The 27,904-nt window shown below is 32.6% G+C and overlaps 1 protein-coding gene across 4 annotated transcripts in view; it reads right to left on the bottom strand.

Annotated features, from left to right (window-relative positions):
* Scn2a (sodium voltage-gated channel alpha subunit 2) overlaps positions 1–27,904 on the bottom strand; it is a 114,526-nt gene that overhangs the window by 24,743 nt on the left and 61,879 nt on the right. For all 4 annotated transcript variants that reach the window (XM_010606879.1, XM_010606878.1, XM_010606880.1 and 1 more), the window contains 5 exons: positions 19,476–19,649; positions 18,508–18,867; positions 14,175–14,654; positions 2,643–2,763; positions 575–729 (listed from right to left, as the gene is read on the bottom strand). In XM_010606879.1, the coding sequence (XP_010605181.1) occupies positions 575–729; positions 2,643–2,763; positions 14,175–14,654; positions 18,508–18,867; positions 19,476–19,649 (1,290 nt within the window). The remainder of the gene's footprint in view (positions 1–574; positions 730–2,642; positions 2,764–14,174; positions 14,655–18,507; positions 18,868–19,475; positions 19,650–27,904) is intronic.

Here is a 27,904-nt window from a genome sequence, read left to right on the forward strand (position 1 = left end):
TCAAGGTTCCGATTTCGATCCCAGATACAAAAAACAAACAAACAGACAAACAAACAAATAAATAATTCAAGTCTAATCCTCTTTATTCTGAGTACTTAGAAAGATGCTAGGTTCTTAGTTAATTCAGCAGTAGACTTAGATGCCTCCAGATACAATGTAAATGTTCTCCTAATGAAACCAGCACACTGAACACTTTAGTAATGGGGAAAAAAACCAAGAGGAATGCTATCACATTTGTATAAGCAAATGAGAAAATGGGTTGCACTATCCTCATTATACTGATCAGCATTTTGACCAAATTGATTATTTGTTAAATGAAACCAAATGTAAATTAGGTGCTTTTGTTTTTGTTTTTTTTAATGCTTTCGACATACTGTGTCTAAGTTTGATTCCACCTGAGGAAAGCTCAAGACAAAGCATCAAACATTTCTATTGATTTTGTGTTAAACGTATCACACATATTTTCTTTCTATCACAAGCACCTTCTTTTAAAAATGTATAATATGAGATTCATTAGAGGGAAAGGGAAAGGATTTCAGGTAAAAGGTGAAGGAGGAGATTATGTTACACCTACCAGAGCCCCACTGCTGAGAAGAATCATGAAGACAATGAAAGTTTCAAACCAGTTGTGCTCCACTATCTTATAGCACGTTTTTCTCACATTCCACCAGAGTTTGCCTTTACCCTCTTCTATGCTTATCTGACAACACTTGAACTTGCGCACACAGTCTAAAATAAATGAGAATAAATGAAGAGAAAATACTCTTTGATTATAAATATTTATGTTTATAATGGAACATTAATCTATATTATTGCTTTATAACACATTGCCAATAACTTTATTTTTAGAGATAACTTTGATTTCCACACGTTGAAATCATACATATTTTTATCATTTATTTAATAGAAATATAACCTTTTCCCATTGGACTAAGTCTTCATAAATAAGGAAGGGTGGAGGGGGAAAAGGGAGGGCAGGGGAGTGGGGAAAAAATAAGAACCAAGATACATCATGTAAAGGAACAGGATCCCAATGATGAATACAACTGTACTGTATACCTAAAATGTACCAGTAAATTTAATGGAAAAAGCTGAAAAAATAGATTATGTTCCATTATAAAACATATAAAATAAAAATAGAAAAATAAAACTATCAAAAGTTGATATTTCCATCCCTCCTTTAATTTATAATTCTACTCATTAGGGAAGTTGTAATTTTAATTCTTATTAGTTCACTCAATGTTATAATTATTTCCCATCTTATCACAAGCAAATTAATTTATGAGATATTTCATAATATTTCTCTAAATAAAATTACTGGAATTATATCATTACTTCACTATTATTGAATATGTAGGTTGCATTACCAGTAACAATTAATAATCATATTTGTGAAATTCATGAGCTACTAGATCGAAGACTCTTTAAGGCTATATTAAAAGAAATATATTAGAAAAAGGATAACACTGTAACTCTAAAACAGCATTGCCTTCAAAGAATGTGCACTTTTCATAGGGATAGTCTGTGTATAAATTCTGTAATTATAGAAGCAATAATTATCACAAAAAAAAAGTTTTATAAGAATTCATCAATACATATAATTTTTGAATTTTGTGGATCAAGTGGAGTCAGGACTAGGTCTAGACCGATTTGTAGGAATCATATTGAGGGCGTGAAAATATAAGAATAAAGAAACCAATATAAGGAAAATTTAGGAAAGTCTTACAGCTGCACAGAAAGAATTAGGAATCAAGATCAGAAAAGCAGCTTAGAGTAAAAGGTTTCATGTGGTTTAATAAACAGCATTGTTATAACAATAGATAATGGATCCATCCCTCAAACAACAGAATTTTAACATTCTTCAGAAAATCTTTTCAAGATTTCTCTATGACATGTTCAGTATCATATAATTTGTAATATATTTCAGCTTTTTATTATCTGTTAACTTTGTTCAGAAAAAATAAAAAGTATTTAACCTTGATTAATACTGAGAACTGTTACTCAAGAGTAGATTAATGTACATTAATCAATTGAATGTATATTAATCAATTAATACTCTCTCTACCATAAGAAAATAATACATAACAACTTCTTTCACTCTTTCTTTCTTTCTTTCTTTCTTTCTTTCTTTCTTTCTTTCTTTCTTTCTTTCTTTCCTTTTGTTTTTTTTGAGACAGGGTCTCACCATGTAGTTGAGACTGAACTGGAATTCACTACGTAGCCCAGGCTGGTCTCGAACTCACAGTGATCCTCCTGCCTCAGCCTCCCGAGTGCTAGGATGACAGGTGTGCGCCACCACACCAGGCTCCAATTTTTAAAACCCAAGCGTTTAGCTTTCTTTCTTGTTTTTTAGAAGGCCAAAGAAAAACCAATTACCAGCATTTCTTTGAGTCGAACAGGATCTTAAAAAATTAAACTAGTCACCTATGGTGAATCTTCTATCTTTAAATGTTTCCTTTGTTTGGAAATAAGAAAAGCCCAAATCAGCCAATAAATAAACACTGGTTAGATAGACAGATATAGATGAATAAGAGAGGGAGGGTTTAAGGAAGGAGGGGGGTGGAGAGGGAGAGAGAGAGAGACTGGATACCTGAGAGAGGATGAACGGGATGAAAGGCCACATGTCCTGCTGCTTCACTTACCTTCTGTAAAACACGCTTCAGGTTCTAGGGATTCTTCTGGCTCGACCTCAGGCTGTTCTCCCTCTGCGGGAGCTCCCATGTCAACCGTGCTGCCCTCGGATGAACTAGTTGCATTCAACTTCTGAAAATCAATCCCACAGAAAATATCGCAAATGTTTCCTTTAATGCAATGTTAAAATTTATAAAGTGTGCCCCCCAGTCTTCTGTATGCATTTTCTTCATCTGTAATTTAAGAATATCTTAAATATAATGCCAGTCTGCTTTAGTAGAGGTGGAGGTCACAAGATTAGATGCAGCACTATAACTTTTAAAAAAGCTGTGGTTCTAACAACTGCAGTAATTTGTGGTAAAGCCCATGTATACAGATTCTGAAATAAAATGCTCCAGAAAGCTTATGTAAACTGCCAGAGTTACACAGTCATCTTTGCTTTTGTAAATTAGTTCATAAATATTGTAGTTGGTTTTATTCTAAAATTGTGACCCAACCAACAAAAGCTGCACGTTTATTTTCATGTCAAATACAGAAAAGATTCGATCAAGTGCAAATACACAGCAACAATCTAAATTTATCCACTTTTCATTGACATGAAAACATATGCTACTGTTGTTATTAAATATATTGTATAATTTTCTAATTCCAAAAGAGCAGCACATTGTTAGCTATATAGCAAGAGCTGATACTTTGCATTCTCTTTGGCCAATGCACTCCTGTTATTCACTGTGCATTTGGAAACTACTTGTTACTCTGGCACTCTTACCTGCCCTGTTAGTACCGGTAGAAATGAATCTTTATTTATTATTTGTTTCCTTTGGGTTAAACCAAATATCACCAAAATACAAGTACAGTACAAAGAAGTAAACTTAAGTCTTGAGATGCAAAAAGCTTTAGCCCAGTCAGGCCGTTCTTTGGATCAGTAGTAATGAAGAGACCCCAGTCTTAAACCTAGTCTCAAAAATTCTATAGAAATGATGTAGGGCCAGGTGTGAGTGCCACATGGAATCAGAGTAGTTTGGGCCACAGCATTCTCGAACCTGTTATAATGTTATTACCATTAGTGCATAACATTAGGAAATGGTTGAGCTGAAAGAGCTACTTTATAAAGAAGATGAGGAAAGCACATGATAAAATGCACACTGAACTTTGTTAAACTAGAATAAAATGAATGCTGTAGTTAGTACTAGAAAAATACCACTTATGTTTGGGTTAAGGATTTTACAGGTTCTCCCCTAAGAATTGGCTGCTTTATATTATGAAAATAATTTTATATAAATATTTGCTTAGCATATTGGTCCCCATGAAGTGAAACTATTTTTATCAGATGTATATAAGGTTGAAAATGATTTTGCTTTGTGTAATTTAATAATATCAATGGCAGATACATAAACATTAAATACTCATGCTTTACAATTAATTTTATTTAGTTTTAAATTTTCCAAAATGGTTAACTGAAAGATAATAAACTATAATGTGCTTGAGTATTGTGAATTTTCTACTTAGTAAATATATTACAATAATAAATAATCAAAACATTCTGTTATCAAAATGTTTTAAAATGTTTCATTCTACAATGAAGCTCCAAACTACGGAGATTTATTGCAAATATTTTTAGTTTTCAGGACTCTAATTTCTTATCTTTCCCCCTTAAGATAGACTCTTTTGTAAACAAATAAAGTTGATTTTCTATACATGTAATTTCAAAATTAATTATTAAAATATTCTCTCATTTCAATTCTTCTAATTCACAGGAAGCTGTTACGTATTAGGGATCTGATAATATAGTTCTTGTCTTTTACAGGATGTTCAAATGTAACACAGATAATCAGATAATTTGAAGCTATGTCACATCTGACCTAGCACACAAAAGAAATGTAAAATGCTCTTTTTAAAAAATAGGAGCACATCAAAAACACAGGAGGAGGGAATTCTTGAGATGAGTCCAAGGGAAAAATAAGAATCTATATTCAGGGTTCTCCACATACTTAGCCAGGTATTGTCAAATGATGGTATCAGGGCCTATAGATATGTTGAGTATGTTGCAAGTACTCAGTAAAAAATGAAAAGTTGAGCGAAGAAATGAATGAAAGACTTCATAATAGTATGAAGATCAGTTTCAGGGAGAGACTGGGAACAGTCACCCAGGTACTAAAGGAAATTTTAAATGAAAATGCTCACATCTTCATAAGATCTCTGTATCATCAACTCATCCTTTTGTTGCCAATTAGTTGAGTTATTACGACTTCAAATGACTTTGGGAAGACTATGCCACCACAACCATTCCCTTCTTTGCAATTTTGCAAACAATCATGCTTCCTCCCTTCGTAAAATGTGGGCTCCTAATTTCCTTTTCCTCCTCTTTATCTTACAATATGCACCCTAAATTGTTAACAGTTCATTTTATGGTTTAAAATGCATTGTGAGGGTCAGGGATTTGGCTCAGTGGTTCAGCTGCCTGCCTTGCAAGTGCAAGGGCCTGAGTTCAATCCCCTGTACAAAAAAAAAAAAAAATCATTGTGACATTTGATCAAATATGACTCAAATTTTTTCAGACAGATTTTTATCTCTCTAACATGCTTGTTGGACATTTGGGGGCAGGATCTTGAGGCTTTGTAGATAAATTTAGTTGAATAACAAGGAGCAGACTTTCCATTGCCCATATGCTTTTCATTAAATACTGAATAAATGAACAAATTGCTAGATAATGCATCGTTTTCCGCATGTTGTTAAAATTAACACTTTACACAATAGTTTGACCTGAGGTTAAAATTACAAAATATTAACTAGTTTTTCATAATTAGTTGACAATAAGAACCATCTAGAAGTTTTTTAAAAATTACTTTTTAGGTTTCATCTCTGGAAATTCTAAGGCAAAAACCCTTTTGTGTTTTCTTTAATTTAAACCACATTAAAATAGGAGAATATACATTGTTCCCTTTCACCTTAGTGCACTTCTTTAACACTTATATATAACTGATAGATACACTTTTCCTGAAACCAAATACTTTATCTATTTGATAGTCAGATTATTACTTTCATAGAAGTAACACTTAAATGTATCTTGTGTTTCTAGAAGACATCTCTACAGGTTTAATTTTTTTTTTGAGCCAAGATCAGTTTTTTTGCCATCAATGTATCCATAGAATCTATCACGAAAGTTTATTTTTAATATATGCTTGTTGAGTAAATGGATGAACAGCCAGACACTTATTCAACCACTAAGTACTTTTAACATCTCCAGTTTGATGCATACTTTCACATGCAAGATAAAACAAGTAATATCCTCTTTTAATTGCAGAGTTATATAAACCCTTCCAGATTCTGAATTTTAAAACCAGGTGACCAGTAAATCAGCCCAAGAGAAGTCTGTGAAATAAACTATACTTTAATCCTGGTGTCAAGAAAACAGAATTATTTGACATTGTTTTCTCTCTTTTTACTCTCTCTACTTGGTTCTGTAGTTCTAGAGGTGAATGGAACAGCTTTAAAGAGAGGTAGTCTCATCCTTTCTCTGAAGAGGAAGAGCTCTGTGCCTCTCACATGCATTACTTGAATATCTTTACATTTTTCATACTTTTGGCAAATGACAAAAAACTAAGTTGTATATTAATACTTAAAATAAGCCTATCCAATGTCTCTTTAGATAAAGAACTGGGTTAACCATTTTGACATAGTTACAGTGAATTAGTGGTAGAACTCTAGGACATTTGTGCCCCAATCTGCCAGGATCTCCAGGGAATTTCTTTGATGATTCACAAGTAAATTCAACCTTCATCAAATTTTTTTTTTAGGTTTCTATGTGCTTTATTTTATTTTATTTTTTCCTCATTGAGTTTACTGGTACATTTTAGGTGTACAGTACAGTTACATTCATCATTGGGATCTTGTACCTTTACATGACAGATCTTGGTTCTCAGTTTTTCCCCTTGTCCCTGCCCTTCCTTCACCTCCTCCTCCCCTCCCCATTTACAAATATTTTATTTCCATTTTTTTCATTTTCTCCTTTTTTTTTTCTTTCCCTTATTACCTTTCCCCTACCCTTCCCACTTTCCCTACACCCTTGGGAAAAAATTTTTACCTGCTCCTCAGACAAAGGACTATTATCTAGAAATATAAAGAACTCAAAACAATCATCAACCCCCACCAAATATAAGGACCCGATTCAGAAACGGGCATCTGAAATGAACAGACATTTCTCAGACAAAGAAGTAAAAGCAGCAAGTAAATATATGAAAAAATGTTCCACATCACTGGTCATTTGATAGATGCAGATGAAAACAACACTGAGATTTCACCTTACCCCACAAAGAATGACTGCTAGCAAGAAATCAAACAATAATAAATGTTGGTGGGGTTGTGGGGAGAAAGGAACCCTTCTCCATTGTTGGTGGGAGTGCAGACCGGTGCAACCACGATGGAAATCAATATGGAGATACCTCAAAGAGCTGGGACTAGAGGTTCTATTTGACTCAGACATCCCTCTTTCCAAAAGAATTAAAAGAATCATACCACAGTGATACATGCAAACCCATGTTTATAGCGGCACAGTTTGTAACAGCTAAAACTTGGAAACAGCCCATTTGCCCATCAGTTGAAAACTAGATAAAGATGTGATTTTTCTATAAAATGGAGTATTACTCACTCATAAAGAATGGGAAATTAGAGTAATTCATAGGAAAATGGATACATATTAAGGATATACTCCTAAGTGAAATAAATAAGTCACACACATGTAAATACCGAATAGTTTCTCTGGTGTGAACAAACTATAATAGTACACAAGATCCTAATCAACCTTCATCGATTTAAAATTTTAGTAGACTGGATATGTAATTAAGTGTTGTAGGTTCGAGATAATGCATATGATATCACTGATTTTTCATATTGCATATTCATGAACCTTAGCAGTAATTCAAGTTATATCATATCTCTTATATGTATGCATTAATGTAGAGGTACATACACAGTAGAGTGCTTCACGAACAAAAAGTTCAAACTATAATCCTGAGATGTAGGCAAGAAATTCTGATTTATAAAATTATTTTTTATATCAGTACAATATCCTTTAAATCAAATGAAAGGTAAATAACATATTATTGATATATTGGATAAGGAACCTAAAATATAGAAATAGACCATAAATATAAGACTACTCAAATTAAGAATATAAAATTATTCAGTTTCAGATAAGGTGATAATTATGCTCAACCGCACTGCCGTGCAAATTCACTAACAGAACTATCAATGATAAATCACTCCGTGGCACTATCACAAGAAGAATTTTCAAGTGTAGGTTGCCTGGCAATGCTCCAAGCACCATTTACTGGAAAGTGCTACAAATCAAAACATGAACGGGCTACCAGTAGCCCCAGTGTGACAAGTTCTATATTTAGTCTTGCTAAAATTTGGAAGTTTAGCTTCTCTTTTTGTCACTCATTCTTATCAGGAAACTGGAAAAGTGGACTGAATGATATTATTAAAAGAGCCCTTGCCTATTAAAACCTTAACAAAATATGGGCACACTCAAATGTCAGCACAGTGAAATGACTAGTCAGGAAAAGCCAATTGTACTTTTACATTCTCCACTTTATATTTCTGCATCAATGGTAAATTATTGGCAAGCATGAATACGCCAAACTAACAATTCTTCCTTCAGAAAGCAAAAGTAAATAAATTAAAGTAAATTATTTTTTAGTTAATCATAAACAGGAAAAGGAAGAGAAAACATTTCCTGTTAAGTTTTTCCCAAAGACATTTATTTCTCATTGTGAAGAGGCATTTGTATGAAAATATAATTAATAACATTGTACAAATTTGGGGGGAGAGGATAAGTTTTAATGCAATTTAATAAAGTAGGATTTTTGAAAAGAAATAAGTTCAAATGTAGGTTACATCAAATACTCCACACTTGACTGTTTTGGTCTACAAGACTTTCAACCTTTTGTTCCTGGATACTATTGCTAACCACTGTTGAAGGCACTCTAAGCCATTTCTCATGAAAAAGTCTTAACACAAGAATGGAAGGGAGGGAAAAGGAATAAATACGAGAAAAGAAAAAAAAATGGAAACAAAGTCTTTGTAAATAATGTGGGTAAGGGAGAACAGAGGAGTGGGCAAAATAAGAACCACGATATATCATCTAAAGCTACAAATCCCCAGCAATGAACATCATCATACTGTATCCCTAAAATGTACCAATAAACTCAATGAATAAAAAAGTGACTCCAAAATCCAGAAAAAGAAAAAAAAATAAATAAAAGAATGGAAGGCACGAGCTTGCTTGATTTCAGTTGGGCTTCAGACCCAAGTGACACACAGTGGGTGAAAGGAATTGCTGATGTGATCTTTTTGATAAGACAGTAAAATGAAAGCAATCATTCTCATATATTATTCAGAACATCATTTTAGTGTTAATCATGGATACATTAGGAGAAATTTAAACCGAACATAGAGGACCTTAAATCCATAGCAAAAAGAATGGTTATGTCATGATGTCTTATTCCTCCATAGACATCAATAAAAAAAAAAAGACAGTTTCTGGCCCATTTTTTCTGGCCCACTTAGAGCCTTTTCTCCTGCTTAATCGCTATGCCACTTATCTCCTTCCCCATGAGGAAGCTTATTCGCCAGGATGAAAGCAAAGATGAACTCCTATAATTCATTCCACCAATGCTTACATACGTCTTCCATCCACCTGTCTATCCCGTTTCTGTCCTCTGTATTGCAATTTAGTAAATTATTTTAGGGAATGGACAGTGTTTCCTAAGGAAGGAACGGAGACTTTTTAAAGAAAATTGGAATGCATAATAATTGAGAACTGAGAGCAAGTGAGCCAATTCCTACTTGGTACTCTATCACTCTTATGCCAGATAAATTCCCTAGATACAATGGTAGATAATATGCTTGGATGTCATTTCCCACAAATAAATTTCTATGCAGAAATGTGGAAAATGGGATATTTAGAGGATAAACAAATGAACCTTGTCTCCTTCCAAGAAACTTGGAAAAACAAGCCATTATTTTAAGTATCTAAAATCTCATGCATTTCTGAATAAATAATTCATAATAGGACAAAACAATTATCTCCAGTCCTTGTATATATTCATGTGTATCTGTGTTTAAATATGAAATACTCAAGCATTTTGGATTTCCTTTCATAGGATACCATTTCTCCAGTACATAAATTCTTATCTTTTATCAATCTAGAACACCAGTGACTGAACATTTTGATTCAAAATATAAAGGAATACTCCAAGAATGACAAGTGTTGTTTCTTTTAAAGAGCCAAACGGCAGAAGGAGAGGAAACTTATTGACAAAGTAAAATTTCTCAAAAGATGATTAAATTAAATGGAACGATTTGGTTTACATATTTGTTCACAAAACTGTCATTTTAATATCAGATAAGTGGTCCACTAAAGATAGGCCACAAAATAGTTAGACTTATTGCTATAGTCACATTATAAGGGTGGTCTCTTTATTTTAGAAACATCAAAGGAACACAATCTCATGATGCTCTTCCTATGTAGAAATAGAAGAACATGATATATTTACAGAATATCTTTCCCAACAAAGTTTCCCAGCAGGTTTTCCACTCACAATGGACAGAGGAGTCAGCAGGAGAAGAGGAAGAAAGTGGCCTCCAGGTCTATTTTCAGGATGAACACATCAGCAAAAGGTTGATGTACATCTTTTCTTATTTTCTTTTGTACAAAATACATTTATTTTTTCTCTTTCACACTAGAAATTTATGAGTAAAAACAAACGAAATCTCCAAAGGAATCATGTTTTTACTGCAAAATATTTTTGGTCAATTGCTAACTGAAAGGGTGCCCTTCCTCAAAATTAAGCAGATCAAAAACCATGCTGCTAGCAACCAAAACATAAACATTCCAATTGATTCACATTATTATCACATGAAAACATCATTTAGGACATTTGTAAATGAGTAACAGATTGCTTTAATTTGCGGACTACCCTTCAGAAAAACTTAGTATGACAGTGAACAAAAAATTATCCCCAAAATTCCCTGAGATTGTGTTCAAAAAGAAAGAAAGAAAGAAGCAGAGGAAAAGAAGGTTTTTGCGAGAGTTTTCCAAAGGGCAACTGCTTTTCTCTAGATTCTTAGTATACCTAAAACTCTGTTAACACTAAATAGAAATTAAATTATCCATAAAGGCATGCATTTTTACTTTTCATTAAATATAATTTCATTCAGAATCTATGTAACAAAAATAATAGCTAAATATATAAATATATATATATTTTAGAAGTCAGAGCTGTCAGACTTGCCTGACCATGCTTCATGTGGCTCAGCATAATCGCAGCTGTGCATGTTTTTTATTTTACTGCCAATGGATGGGCAAGGAAAGTAGCTGAGTAACATGCAGGCCAGTCAAAGGTCACTTAGAAACTGATTATATTTAGAGAGAGAGACATATATATATATATACACAACTTGCTTGGGTAAGCTGGGTAAAAGTGGTGGCACGAGCCTCTGGCTGGTAAAAAACACCAGAGCTGCATTCTTGATGGCTCCAACTTGATTTTTTTACCCCTGTGAGAAGTAAGAATGGTAAGCAGTGAAGGTCACCATATTACACTACTTAATTTCACTTTGAAAAATAATCATTCAAGCATGGCTTCAACATTATTTAAAACTCTAAAAGGCAAATCACTCAATCAAAATTACAAAAGAAATTACATTCACCACAGCCAACTTAACCTAGTAAGAGTTAAAGCATGCATGATTGTGATATGAATTTATTTTACATCCTCCACCGAACTTCCAGAAAGCTAACAGAGAACCACATCAATTTGGCAGAGACATAAAAGAGGACTTAGTTCAAACGCCTCAACAACTCCTGAATCCCTTCGTTAGTTTATTATATAATTAATTTAGGAATTCTAAAAGAAAGTGCCTACACTTTAACTTTAGAAATCATTTAGAATGAGGTAGTAATAACCTCCTGTCACTTCTGACTATTCCATGTATGATAGTGAAGAGCACAAATCCCAACTTATCACTTAAAATATATCAAGCAAAAGTGACCAGAAAACAGACACCAAAAGGGTATTTCAAGGGGAAAATTTAAAATTCTTGAATACTTGCTTCAATTCTCTATCATTTTCTAGTGTAGAAATACAAGGTAAAGTTCTGAAAGATCAAAACAGGCATAGACATAAATGTAGATGTAGCTGTGGATGTAGATTCTTCCTAGACTGTGAACCTAAACACTTGTTACTTTATAAATTTATGTCTATAAAGTTTGATATAAAGCCATAATTAACAATTTATCCAAATAATAAACCTCAACACAAAGGTGGGATGATACCAAAGGTATTCTAAAACTTGATAAAATAATTGTGTTCACAACCAATGGATAGATCAATTCTCTACTTCCAACTTCAAAACATACTGAGTCCATAGTGTCCACAGTGTTATTTTGGAGCACTTAATTCAAACAAGGTTACCTCCAACAGAAAAATATAACAATAACAAACTATAATGGTAATAGAAATAGAATACTGGATTTCCCTCCTGTAATCCCAGTTTACTGAACATGTATTAGGTCAACTGCAACACTCTGAGGTGAAGCTTAACATATGCTCTTGGGAAGAACCAAAGGCTTCAAAATTTCTGAAGATTAGGAAGACTGAATGTCTCATTAACCACAACTCAAAAAGCACTAAAACTTAGCTAAAAGATTTAAACTAACCAATGACCTCAACATTCGATTCTATACAATTCACTTAGTTTATATGATACTTGAAACCTAAACCTACTTCAAAACAGAAGTTGACTTTCTTTACTACAGATAATATACCTAGTATCAGAGTATAATGTCAAAATAACGAGAAGAGAATATACCTTAAAATTCTAATGACTCAATTCTATTTTTTTAATTGCTGATTTCCTCTCCTGCTAATATACAAAATGAGAAAGTAGGTCTTACTCTTTGAGCATAACCCAATTAAGTATATTTATCAATTTATAATCTTAGATCTTAAAGACTTTAAGATATTAGTCCATCTTTAAATGAAAGTCCAACTAGTGGGCTGGAGATGTAGCTTAATGGTAGAACACTTGCCTCATATGTGCAAGGCACTAGGTTCAATCCCCAGAACCAAAAAATAAAAAAAGTCCAACTTGTTAAAAACTTTGAGTTTACCTAACTGCAGTTATTCTTGCTCAAGGCTCTAGATTTTACTACTTCCTCATTAAATTTGTGTCATTGGTTAACTCTGGCCCTGTTACTTAGATCTTAGTTTTTAATATCTAGAATTAAACATTGCTTGAATTTCATGGTTAGCATCTATTTCTACCTAACCATGAATCAGCAATTCTATGTACCTATCAATAAAGAACAGGAAATAGTATGTACTTTTTAGCAGTTTTATCAAATAAATATAGGACTAGTGACTGAAATATTCTAAAGTCTTCTTCTTTGAAATATAATTTTCTTCAATCTATAATTATTGGGATAATGCTATACTTTTTAAATTGTACATTTCAGTGCTTCAGACTCTCTGCATCTATCATTTTTACACTACAAGCAGTAAGAGCAGCCTTAAGCTTCCATTCTCACAGATCAAATAAAGAAGGGGCAAGCCTTTGTTTTTGAGAGTTATTTGTGACACTTTATGCAAACTTTAAATATTGCAAGTCCCATTTCTTCTTTTTATATAGTTGAGAAATTACATATTAAGATTTCAAATTCTCTCTTGTTTTCTCTTCCAGCTCAGTACTTACTAACTTGCAAGTTTATAACAAACAAAACGAACCAAAGACACACCCTGGTACTCATGCAGTTCCTATAAATCAAAGAATACTTTAAATTACCAAGACTCAATTCTTTCTGAGTTAATAAACTCAGAATTTTACATTCTGTAGTGCTATACGGCTTTCTTTTTATTTAAACTACATGCATGGGGATAAGGAGACTTAAAAAAATATTTACTCTGATTCCTTATTGTACATTTCTGTTTCTTAAAAAGTCATGCACTTCAGGAAGCATGAACCTAAAAGCAAACATCAAGCTAAGACCCCAGTCAGATTTTCCATGAGTTAATATGTCTGGGAAAACTAAATAAAATCACAGTTTATGCATTATTTCTTGAGAGGCAAGAATGTAACAAGATGAGAATTGAAACTACCTTCCATAAAGTTTCTTTTGGTACATATAAAAACCTCCATACAAAAACTGCCATTGTAGGAGAATTATAAGAAAAAACAGTTCATACAAACTGAAGCATTTTCATAAATATCAAATTATTTTAAAATACTTAGAAAATTTCATAATAACCTGCATATTGGTACTATCAAGAATTCAGAAAGTGATTATTTGAGCATATGAAAGCTTATCATTTGTCTATTTTAATCTATTATCACTTTATCAATCCTATTTTTGCCACAGAAAATATATCAATATATTTTCTATTTTCTTATAGTAAGGAGACATAATTTGAAATATCTAATTGTTTTAAAGCAACAGCAATGCACGATATAAAAATATCTCCTTATTCAAAAATCCCTACCTCTTTGCTTTCTTCCATATCTGACTCACTGCTGAACTCTTCAGTATTTAAATTTTCAAAATCAGATTCTCCGACAGCAATTGGTACAGTCACAGTGAGGCTGGGGTTGTTTATAAATGACATATAATCACTTTCATCGACGACATATTTTTCTACACTGCTCCCTATGCCACTGGTTGTTCCATTTCCATCTTTGAGATAGTTGAGGTCTTTGCCTATTTCAATAGTAGTATGGTTGGAAATACAGCTGTCTTTTTTGTTATTTAGATCTTCAAGGGGTTTAATTTCATCTAAAGCTTTCTGCTTTCTAACAAAGGCTTTCTGGATAAATTCACGAATCTTTCTTTTGACAAAATCGATTCCTTTCTGCATCCTTCCCACAGCAATCTGTAGGTTATTCATTTCATTATCATCATCAGTGGCAGCAAGATTGTCAGAACTGAAGGAACTCAGGAGCAAGGCCAGGAAGAGGTTCAGAACCTAGAACACAGCAGGAAAATAGGTGATCAGGGCATTCTGTATTTTTAAATGCTTTTATCTCTAAGTTTTTTTAAAACTTGTTTTTTATACCTTATTCTATGCTAGGTATTTCTTTTAGTCCACAAGAAATATCCTGAGTAAATACCGAATGAAATAAAAAATACCTGGCCAACATCAAATAATACTGTATCACAGTACTTCCTTTTTAGTTATTACAAACTCACTAAACTATTGTTGCATGGAAGTTCTATATTAATTTCAATTTCCAAAGAGAAATCTAGACAACAGTGCAATGACAAAGGTAAAAACAAAAGCTTCATTCTGGATGCTACACATTTTGGCACTATAACCATAACACTAATAACTTTTAACCTTAAACCAAATATAATTCCAAATATATTTAAATATTATTTGATTTTCATGCTTTTGCATAATTTCTCATTTAAATAACTTGCTAAATTAGAGAAAAATATACTTGTTGCTAGATCAAACATCTTAAATTTTGATTAAGGAAATCATGGCTCTATATTTAATCAACAGAAATAGTATAAAGAAATGGTTGCTATAAAACAATAATGTTAATACTGAATTAAAAATTGGAGAGTGGAGGTATTGCCATGGATATCCAAAAGTAGCCATACTGCTATGAGTAAGTGAAAAGACTAGTGACAATAACCCTACAGTGCTAATTATAAAGAGGCAATTTATTAAAGAATAAGACATTTCCAGGGCATAAAATTTTTGTCAGGATTTCATTCATTGTGTCCAGGAGTCCCTAATTTTCAAGCATACAGATGTAAAGAGGACTAAATGTAAAAAGTAACTGCTATAAAAGGGAGATCCTGAGAAAGAGTTTAAGTAAAATGCCAATGAAAAATGAAGGTAAAAATATATAATATCCAATGAGTGATAAATGGAAATCTGCACTGGCTCAACCAACAATGGTTATTCCATGGCTTATGATAATCACGGTATGATTTATTTGTATGGTTTTTGGAACTTTTCTTTGAAATTTTTATTTGAATGAGAAATAGAGAAAAGTAAGTAAAATTAAATGCTAAATTTTACTTTTGTATAATAAGAAAATGAATTGTGATGTGATAATTATTTTCTATATTTAATTTCCTAAGATTTATTAATGTATTGGTCTGGTATCTGGAAATTTTACTTGGTCTACATCAATTAATCCTCCCACAGTGATGTCTAATATTGAATACATTTTTATTATATTTTTATCTGACACAAAAATATGCACACACATACATATATGTATACACACATACACACACACACACATATGGTCAATTGTGACTTTTTTGTTTTTGGTACTGGGGATCGAATTCAGGACCTTGAGCTTTTGAGGCAGACGCCGTGCCACTGAGCTAAATCCCTGACCTGTGATGCTTTGATATACATTATGTAATGATCAAATCAAGGTAATTAGCATATCCATTACCTGAAATGTTTTTTATTTCTTCTGAAATATACAATGTATTATTGTTAACTATAGTCACCCTACTGTGCAATAAGATGCCAGCGTCCCTTTTTTAAAACAAAGAGAACTTCACCAGCAGATTGGGAATTCTTTTAGTTCAGAAACATGCTAGGTTAAACAGAAACATTCTTGAAGCCAGGTTCTGGAGCAAGTAATTATAGCAGTAAAAACAGCTTTTTACTAGTCCCTGAGAAAGTACCGGCCCTGTTGTTAAACATTTTACAAAGTTCATATAATTTAATTTATTCTCACAACAAACTGATAAAAAAGGAATCATAATTCTAGCTATTTTATAGGAATTGTGATTGTCACTGTTTTCTAGATGAGATAACTAAGGCTTCTTTACACATTAAATGCCTTTTTGAAGACTACAGTTAATATATAGAGTTGGTGCAATTTTATTTTGGTAATGTAATTCTGGGATCTTAATTGTTCTTAACTGTTACATTTGGAGAAAAAAATGAAGAAACAGTATCCCATGTTTGCTGATTGATATTTCCAGTTGTTTATATTTTTTAATGTATTTATTATTTGTTTATTTATTCACTTATCGGCAGTGCTAGGGATTGAATCCAGTGCCTTGTGAATGCTATGCAGGCACACTGCCACTGAATTACATCCCCAGCTATCAATATTTCTTTTTTCTGAACTCTTGTCATACTTACAATCAACAATACAAACTATACTATTAATTTTGTAATTGTTTCTATAGTCTATTATAGATGACAACTTTTTTCAATGTTATTTTTATTGTCCAAGAAAAAGTAAATGTTCCCTGAACATACAACTTTCTCATAATTTCAATAAGCCAAATTAGTCTCCCGAAAGGAAAATGTTACTACTATTTCCATTTTGGTTTCCAGACTGAAACTCATAGCATATATTCATATTTTCTCTACTCTTTGGGAAGAATCCCTTACCCTTCCATTTTTTCCTGTGTGCTTCTGTTCTTCCTTCACTTAAGAGCCAGAGAAAACGGTACTCACTGCTTCTAGAGTCGACAGTCTTCAAAAAAACCGCATTCACTTTCTGGAACACCTGCCTTAAACTTGAAAAAGACTCAGAAATCCTCATAAAAAATCTTGGCCTCAGGTGGCGCAGTGTGTGACCTTCACCTCTCTCTTGCCTGTGTACCAGGCCCAGCAGTGATTACCAGGCCCCAGCAGCCAGTGTGGGAGCCCTATAAGGCAGTGGCGTGTGTAGAAAGGAGCTAATGCCGTCTCACTTAGCATGCGTGAAGACCTCATTTTAATCTGTATTAAGTAAATAAATAATAAATTTTGTAATTATCTAAGTAATGCTGAGGAGTTTGAAGTCTGATATTGAATAAAAATGAAAAGATAATCTCTTGTCTTTTTATCTCCATTTACTTTCCTTTGGGGAACTGGAGGTTATTTTTATGTGAAAGAAAATAAAGTTTGAGGTTATATGTAGACTTAAAACATTGGTTATACTTGTATGCTTTCTATTCCACTAGATTGAGTGCTGACTTAAAAATGTAGTCTAGTTCTTTTATTTAAAGTATAAGGGCTGCTTCTTTTCACAAAGTCTATTGTTCTCTGCTCCCTAAGTACTTAGTGTCATGTGCTCTGGTTTAGAATGGCCAGCTTTCTCTATAGCAAGCTACATCTTACAATACAATTAAATATATTTCAGGTCTAAACTCTGACAAAAACTTCCACGATCAATTTTGCTACTATAAAGCTATGTTTCCATTTTGTGAACCTGGCAGATAACACTTTGTTTTCACATTTTGGACATGTATTAGTTTCTTTCTATCATTTATTTATGTTTGAGTAAATATCATGACACTTTCTCATATCATCTTCCCAATATTGCTCCCATGTTTTCAAGACTCAGTATGTTGCTGCTGGGCAAAGCTCATTTTATAGAGAAATGATAATTAATGTCACTGGTTTACGTTACACTTTCTAGGTACCAAATAACTGATATATTTTAATGAACTGAGATGATTAGTAATTTTTTAAACTTCATTTTGTAAGAAACCATACGTAAAACATTTTCAAAGAATAGTTATGATATACAAAGTAAATAACTATTTTTAGTGATACTTCCATACTTTAGTACAAGAACTGAAAGACAAAAGCCAGAGATGTTTCACTTCATGGAAAAGAGAAGTAATAACAAAGCACAATACCTCAGTGCAAGAGGACTTTACAGTTTGTATGGATTAAAGTAGTCTAAATCATGTCTGGCACTCGCAATCATAAAAAACAGAGTTAGAAATGACCTAGATCCAAAAAGAAGTTTCCAAAAAAGCATACAAAATGTTCTTCAGTTGAAGCTACTTTTATAACATTATCTTTTACTGAAAGTGAAAAAAAATGTATTACATACCACAAGATTCCCAATGACCATGACCATCATGAAGACAGTAAGGCACATGGTTTGGCCAGCGACCTCCATGCAGTCCCACATGGTCTCTATCCACTCTCCACACAGCACGCGGAACACGATCAGGAAGGAGTGGAAGAAGTCGTGCATGTGCCAGCGTGGAAGTGTACAGTCCTCATTGGAAATCTTGCAGACACATTCTTTGTAGCTCTTCCCAAAGAGCTGCATGCCGACAACGGCAAAGATGAAGACGATGATGGCCAACACCAAGGTGAGGTTGCCCAGAGCCCCCACGGAATTGCCGATGATCTTTATCAGCATGTTCAGGGTCGGCCAGGATTTTGCCAACTTGAAAACTCGAAGCTGGAAAAAAAAAAAAGCAAGAAAGCTTGTAAATAACTGGCATTTCTAAGACATCGTAATTTTATTCAGTTGAACTCTACAGTGTAACCATCTCCATTGTACAGTGATGGACTATTTATATATCAAACTACTATCCAGCAAACGTAGCAGATATCTGATACTACCAAGGTATTTTTCACTCTGAAAGTGCCCATTTTGTAAATAAAAGCATAACATTCCAAAGTTTTTGAATTGTCATGTTAATTATAAGATGCTTCAGATTTTACAGGATCCTACCTGTAAAATGAATGGCTACAAAACCTCAGGTAACTGAGTTGACTACATATTCAACTGTGATTTGAATTTCTCCACGTTTCTCCTTTTCTCCCTCCTCATTAGATCTGCCATTGATTACAAAGGAGAGAACTGTTGACAGTTCATTTGAATAAACTTTAGTCATCAACATTACTATGAAGGAGGAACTACAGTCCACTGGTGGAGCAACTCAGTGTGTTTAGAGACATATTCAAATAATATTATAATTAAGAAAAATCCTGATACTATTACTATGTTGAGAATGATGAGTAAATAAATTATAAAAATAAATATTATGGACATTCTTAATTTACCAGTCGAAATGATCGTAGAACAGATAATCCTTCCACGTTTGCCAAACCAAGCTCCATTAAACTAAGGCTCACAATAAAACCATCAAAAATATTCCAGCCTTCTTGAAAGTAATAATATGGATCCATAGCAATAATCTTGAGAAACATTTCCGCAGTGAAGATCCCAGTAAAGACCTAAATGTAAAATATAGTTGTTTAAATGAGTGAGTACTCTGGGAACACACATAATTGAGCAATTTCATTTGCTCACAGCAAATCAAAATTAAATTCTGATTTTTAAAACATGATTTGGGTTCCACGAATTAGTATTCTCAACTGCTTTGTAACCAAGTCAATATTTAATTGCCCATTCTACTTAAGGCTTATCAAGTGATAAACTATACACAGATGCAGACAATACAATTAATTACTTTTCTTTTCAAATTAAATGTACAACTTCTGGACTCTGCTACTGTCTTCTCTAGTCCTCCAAAAATTCACTAAATACAGTGGACTGAGCTCTTTCATGGTTCTGCATAGAAATCTGGTGCTAAGGAGACCCCAAGGTAATCTGTAGTAAACATGGTCACTGCTACACCTGCAGATAGTAAGGATGTTAAAAGAACTTTGTTGGAAAATGAAAACACTATTTTCTTTTATTCACTTCCATTTTCTGCAATTATTTCAAAACTTCTTTCTTCTTCACATATATTTAATCATTTTTCTTATTCTCTACTCTTATTGATCTTGCTTCTCATAGGTAATAGAAGTAGCCAAGCTAAACCATTTGTTTCCCTTTACCTACCAAGCTACTTATATCCATACCCATGCTTTGATTTTTTTTCACCTTAAATATACACCATTATTATCTAATGAACTCTTCTTTCACTGTTATCTCTTCTAGCTGCCACTATCACCTCCTTATAGTTAGATTTATATGAAAAAGGGTGTACTTCTCATAGTACACTATTTTTAAACAAAAATAAATTTGACCTACACAGCCTTTGTATTAAGGGTAGGTCTGGCCCAAAATGGCCTATACACATACTAAATTGTAATTTACCTTGGTTTGTAAACACACTGTAACCTAAGAATACACTCTTAAGTTATATACTAAAATTACTGAGTCTCAGACAATCAAAATTGCTGAACTGCCAGCCAATCACAGGTTGAAAACCTCTGAATCACAATGACATAGGACAAATGCCAAATGTATCCAAGCATGTTGTTTCTGAATGTCAGATTCTTTTCTTTGGCTATAGATAAAATTTGCATATATGGTAGAACAGTGTCTTCTGAACAATATTTCACCTGGAATGCTTTCCAGTTCTAAGACCACTTTTTCTTGCTTCAATAAACTTCGTTAAATTGAAATGATTGCATTTTCCTCCTCATATCACCAATCAACACAAGCTACTTTAATCAAGATCGTCAACATCACTAACATTACCCTAACTTCATCTAATTTAAAGGTTGATAGTTACTCGTCATTGTTGAAGTTTATGGAGTTGTTTTCCATTTCTCATTATTTGAAACATTTTGTCTTCAGTTTCTATAAGCCATGCTCCCCTAGATGCTTTTCAGTTACTTTTTTCCCCTAACAATTTATTCAAACTTGCAATTCTTCAGAGATCTCTGTAAGACACTCTCACTCCTGTCGCTCTGTTTCCATTTTTTATCTTACATTTTATATCTTTAGATCTATTTTCTGTTCAAGCATGTGTCCCAAATTCTAGGCTACCTAGTCACTTGCCCATTCACTACCTCTGTTTACTCTACTTATATGACTATCTCACACATATATCTGATTCAGTGGATCCACAATTCAACTTATGATTTTGTATGACTCTAGTTCTCCTCTGATATTTCAAACTCTGTAAATGGAATCTCTCTACATAGGTGGCCAAATCAGAAGTCTGAGAGACTTAGAGATTTTTTCCAAATATCTCCAATAGCTCAAATTGAAAAGTATCCATGTTGTATTACTTTATTCTCCTTTTATTTGGTGTAGAACTCGATTGTTTGAATGTTTCATAATCAAATGTACATTTAAATAATGAATAATACTTTTGTTTACTTTCCAAAAATATCTGCCTATCCAAAATTTTCAAAGATGGTTTCTATTGTTTTATTTTAAAGTGTTATTGTTTTAGTTTGTACACTTCAGTTACCACTCACACTGGGTTTTGAATATAGCATGAGACTAGAGGTGAGGTTCATTTGTCCCAATGCATTTATCTAAGTGTTCCATAAATTTCTTCATACTTTTTTCTTATTTAATTTTCTCAGTGTTTTTTAAAAACTTCATAGGCATATAATTTGGGTATAATTACAAACTCTGCACTATGTTTTATTGATACATTTAAGCCAATGCCACAGAATCTTTATTAATATTGCTTTATTATAAGCTTTAAATCAGATATGTTAACTTTTTGCAATTGTTATATCAGAATTATTTTGATTAATTTAAGTACCAGGCATGTCTATACAAATTTTAAAGTCAGTTCATCAATTTCTGCAGAGAAAGTCTGCTGAGATTTTGATTGGGGTTAGGTTAAACTGATAGATAAATTTGGATAGAGGTGATATAGCTTAGTAATGTTGAATCAATGGTATTGAATTCAATAATGTTTTATCTTTTATTCCATGAATGTATATTTATTCCACTTCTTTAAATCATTTTAAGTTACTCTCAACTATATTTTGTAGTTTGCAATGCAGATGTTTTGCAATGATTCGCTAAATTATTATTAAATAATTGTGGGGTTTTTGATATATAAATAAAATATTGAGATTCATTGTTTGGCTCTAATTGTTTTTGAAGATTTATAGGATTTTTTATATATATGATCATTTGTTTAAATAAAAACATTTCAATTTTTATTCATTTTCTCCTATTACACTTTATCACACTTGATAAAGCTTCCAGCTCTATGTTATCTACAAATGGCAAAAATAGACAGGAATCATTCAAGTTTTCTTAGAACACTTATATTATAGCTAACATTAACTAGAATTTTCTATTATGTCCTGTATCAATTTACTTTCTGTTTCCAGTTTACTAAGGAAATTATCTTCCTTTTCTAGTTTATTAAGTTTTTATTATGTTTGTAGAGTTTTTTCAAATGCATTTTCTACATTTATTGAGATGATCTTATGCTTTTCTTTCTTTTATTCTCTTAATATAGTCATTAATCAATCTTTTTTAAATGTTCAACGACTATTCCTCTTCTGAGATAAACCTCATTTTTTAAGATCTTTATCTTTAGCTTAATACTGCTGGATTTTATTATTAATTTTTTGCTAATAATTATTTGCAAGAACTCTTAAGAAAATAGATGGCAAATAATAATTTCAAAAAGAAACATACCTCTGGCAGTCACTTCCTTTTTACCCCAACCCCTACCATCAATGTTCTGCACGTCTCCATGAATTTGCCTATTCTGGGCATTTTGTATCAATGGAGTGATGGAATGTGGCTTTCTGTGAATAGCTTTGTTCACTTAATGTACTCTATACAAGGCTCATCCATTGCTGTAGCAGTGCTTCATCTCTTCTTACGGCTGAATAATATTCCATTATGTGGATATACCACATTTTATTTATCCATTCATCATATGGTAGATACTTATTTTAACTCTCTGTTATTATAGAAACTTGAGTTACTTCTACTTTTTATTACTGCTAATGGTAGGTTATTCATGTGGAAATATATTTTTAACGTTTTTGAATGTATACACAGCAGTGGAACTTCCGGATCGCATGGTAACTGATGGTGTCCTTAACTTTTTAGGGAATAGCTGAATTGCTTGCAAAAGTGGCTGCATCATTTTACATTCACACAAAGTGTTTCCATCTCACTTTCTCCACACATCCTTACCAAAAACTGTAATAAACTTGTCCTTCTGACAGTAGCAATTCTAATAGGTATGAAGTATTGTCTCATTGTGGAATTAACTGGCCTTTGTCCATAGATGAATGATATTGGATTTTTCATGTATTTATTGGGCATTTATGTATCTTCTTTATTCAAATGGTTATTTAAATCCTCCTATCATTTTTAAATTGATGTTTTTATTTTTTGGTATTGAATTGTAATAATCCTGTATATAAATATATATGCAAAATATGTGTACAAACAAATGCCAGATATGTTATGTGCAAATGTCTTCTTCCATTCTGAGTTGCCTTTTTACTTTGTTGATGATATTATTTGTAGCACAAGAATTTTGTATTTTGATGAAGAACAATTGACTTTATTTGGTTCCTTATGTTTTTTATGTAAAAAATACAAAGTATTGTTTAATCCTAGATTGCATGGATTTACTCCTAAATTTCCTTCTCATTATTTACAGTTTTGGCTTTTACATTAGGTTTATGAGGCATTTTGGGTTCATTTATGTATATGTTGTTAGATAAGAGTTCAATTCCATTCTTTTGATGTGAATATTCACTAATCTCACTGCCATTTGTTTAAATGATGACTTTCTTCAATTGTCTGGTCACCCTTGTTAAAAATCAACAATATAAATGTAAAGGTTTACTAATGAACTTTCAGTTCTATTTCCTTGAGCTGTAGATTCATCCTTATGCAAGTACCAACCTGGCTTACTTTAACTTTGTAGTAAGTTTAGAAATTCTAAAGTTTAAAGTTTTAAATGTAGCTCTTTGTTAAGAATGTTTTGGCTCTTATTGCTTCTTGGCCTTTTGGCTAAGATCAAGTGAAGAATGTTTTAGCTCTTGCATTTCCATATGAAATTTGTAATCAATTTGCCAATCTTTGCAACATAGGTAGCTGAGATATTGACAGGTTGCATTAAATTTGTAGATTAATTTAGTGAGAGTGGTCATCTTAATGATATTACCTTCTAATCCATAAACATTCAATGTCTTTCCACATATTTATTGCTTCTTTAATTTCTTTCAGGAAGGGTTTATAATTTTCAGTTTACAAGCCTTGCACTTTATTCATTATGTTCCTATTTTCTTCTTGTTAATGCTGTTAAAATAAAAGTTTCAGGGCCAGGGATTTAACTCAGTGGTACTGCATCTACCTCACAGGCACAAGGCCCTGAGTTCCATCCCCGGTACCAAAAAAAAAGTTTCTCAATTTCATTTTAAGATTGTTTCTAGTATATAGATCTGCAACTGGTTTTTATTTAATGTCCTTGCATTGTGCGACCTTGTTGAACTCACTTATTAGTGAGTGTGAATTGTGTGTGTCTGTGTTTATTTTGCAGGATATTCTAAATATAAAATAGTGTCATCTGTGAAGAATTTTACATCTTTCTCTCCATTTGGATGGCATTTATTTCTTTTTCTTGCCTCATTACTCTCATTAAAACTTTCAGTACATGTTGAACAGAAATGGCAAAAGCAGATATCCTTGCATTATTTCTGATCTCAGAGTGAAAGCGTTTTTCATTTTTATTATTAATTATGATGATATGGGTGTGAGATCTGAGGGTGATTTTTGTAAAGTTGGGGAAACTATCTTCTATTTTAAATTTGTTTTATCATGAAACATGTTGAATTTTTCAAATGTGATTGTTTTAAAATTAATACATTTTATTAACTAATTTAGTAAGTTGTTGCAACCTTAAATATCAAGGTAAATTTTACTTACTTGGGATATGTAGTCCAAAATCCTAATTTGCTGTGTGATTTATTTGCTATTATTTTGCTGAAGACATTTGTACCTCTGCTGAAGTGAGATATGGTTAGTCTATAGTTTTCTTTCTTTTTAATAATATTTCCTGTTTTTGATACAAGATTAATTCTGGCCAGGTAATTCTAGAATCATGAAATTAACTGATAAATATTGCCTTTTCTTCTAGCTTTTTTGAAATACATAGTTTTCTGGAGTTACCATACTGTACAAAAGAACATCAGAACTTCCTTCTCTTCTCTAACCCTAACTCAGTATCCATTGACCAAACATTTCTCATCCTTCTTGCCTCTTCTTTCTCCCCAGATTCTTGGAACTGCCATTCAACTCTCAACTTTAATGAGATCAACCCTTGCAGATTCTACACACAATTGATATAGTGCAGTATTTGTCTTTTTGTGCCTTATTTCAATTAATATAGTAACCTCCAGTTCCATCCATGTTGCTGCAAATGACAGTAATGCCTTCTTTTAATGACCGAGTAGTGTTCCATTGTGTATATACAATTACATAACATAGTATATGTGCCACATTTTCTTTATCCCTTCAATGGTCGAGGGACATTTAGCTTGTTTCACTATTGACTGTTGTTAATAGTGCTGTGATAAACATGGTACTAACATTGCCTCCTTCACAGACTATTTTCACTTCCTTTGGATATATACCCAGGTGGGCTGTGCTCATCATATGATGGTTCTTTTAATTGTTTCCTCAAATCACTGTACTGTTTTCCATAATAGCTATACTAATTTACAGTCCCAGTAGTGTATTAGTATTACTTTTTATCTGCATTCTTGACAGGACTTGGTATCTCCCATCTTTTGGTAATACCCATCCTAACTGGTGTGATGTGATATCTAATTGTGGTTTTAATTTGAATTTCTCTAATTATTAGTGATGCTCCACCTTTATTTTTTCATTCACTTGTTGGCCATTTATCTATCTTCTTTTGAGAAATGTTGGCTAAAAGATAGTCTCTTCAAATTATAGTGCTGGGAATTTTGGATTCTCATATGCAGAAGAATGAAACTTGATCTATATCTCTCATCATATACAAAACCAACACCAAGTGAATTAAAGACATAATAGCAAACTACATAGAAATTATAAAACTACCAGAAGAAACCATAAAGAAAATGCTTCAGAAAATGGAATGTAGGGGACAGGGATTTAGCTCAATGGTTCGGTGGCCTGCCTTGCAAGAGCAAGGACCCAAGTTCAATCCCCGGTACCAAAAAAAAAAAAAAATTTTTTGAATTCAAACAAGTAAATACTCATGAAGTACTTCTATAAAGAAATTCAAGAAGGCAGGATGGCAACCAACACAAGTAAGATTATCTCCTTCTATGGAAAAGTTGCACACTGACTGATTTCAGTGTGTGGGCAGGACAAACACACCCACCCTCTGCTTACACAAAACATAATCAAACAAGCATTTTGGCGGTTATTTGAATGAGAACCATAATTTGATTTTATAAGCCTTTCTGTTTAAGAAACTGTTAAAATTAAGCATAGTAAAAACTAATGAGGCGGGCCGGGGATTTAGCTCAGCGGTTCAGTGGCCTGCCTTGCAAGTGCAAGGATCCAAGTTCAATCCCTGATACCAAAAAAAAAAAAAAAAAAAAAAAAAAAAGGGGGGGGGGGATGAGCAAGGGTTTTCTGTTAAGATTTCAAAAGCATAGGAAATAGACAAATTACATCAACTAAAAACTTCTGTTCATCAATAACAACAAAAAACAAGCAAGGAGACAACCTAGTAAATGAGAAAGTATTTGTATAGTATACTCTGACTGAGGTTAATATCTGGAATATATAAGGAATTCAAATTTCTATGTTTTCTCAAGTCACTATCAGTAGTTTGTTACCTTCTAGGACATTTTCTCTCCCATCTCAGTTATCTAATTTGTTGGTATAGAGTAATAATAGTATTTCTTTTTATAATGATCTCTTCATTCTTGACTTTAGTAATCTTAACTTCTTTTATCTTGGTTAACCTAGGTGAAGATTTGTAAACTCTGTTGATTATTTCAAAGGACCAACTTTTGACTTTAGTGATTTTCTCTGTTCTTCTATTCTTTGGTATTTTCATTGTTCTGCTAACTTTGAGGTTCGTTTGCTCTTCATTTATAATGGAAATGCCCATGATAAAAAAGACAGTTTCTTATAGTCACCAACCTAACCTTATCCTTCCTACCTAAAAACTATTTAGCTGTCCCCATTATTTTGAGTTTAGAGCGTTTTCATCTTCCTTAATCTTAAAAATCTTTTTTATTTCTCTCATGACTTCTTTAACCCACTGTTCATGTAAACTGTTTAATTTCTACATAGCTGTAAATTTTTTTTACCTTTATTATTTCTTTTACCGATTTCTGATTTAATTTTATTTTTGTCAAAAATACTTTGCAGAGTTTTAACTTTTTTCAGTTTTTGCAAGGATTTTTGAATAATTATACTTTATCCTGGGAAATATTTCATATACATTTGAGAAGAGAATGTCCTATGTATATATGTTCTACCATTCCATGATGCACCTCCCCTACAAATCCTACCTTTCTTAACTCATAAGACAAGTCCCGACTTGAATTGTCTATCTACTGTTCATGTCTTTCTAGCAGCCACTCCTCTCTTCAGATAATGACATTTTAATGTTTGCCTCCAAAATCACACGAACTTACTCTCACACTATTCTGATCTAGACAAATACAACAGTCTAGTCCTAGAACTTAACAAAGTCAAAATAATCATGTGACTCTAATAATCAAGACACTTTTATTCAATTCTT

This window comes from Fukomys damarensis, unplaced genomic scaffold, assembly GCF_012274545.1.
Source record: "Fukomys damarensis isolate Sample0158 unplaced genomic scaffold, DMR_v1.0_HiC HiC_scaffold_26, whole genome shotgun sequence".
Classification (NCBI taxonomy): Eukaryota; Metazoa; Chordata; class Mammalia; order Rodentia; family Bathyergidae; genus Fukomys; species Fukomys damarensis.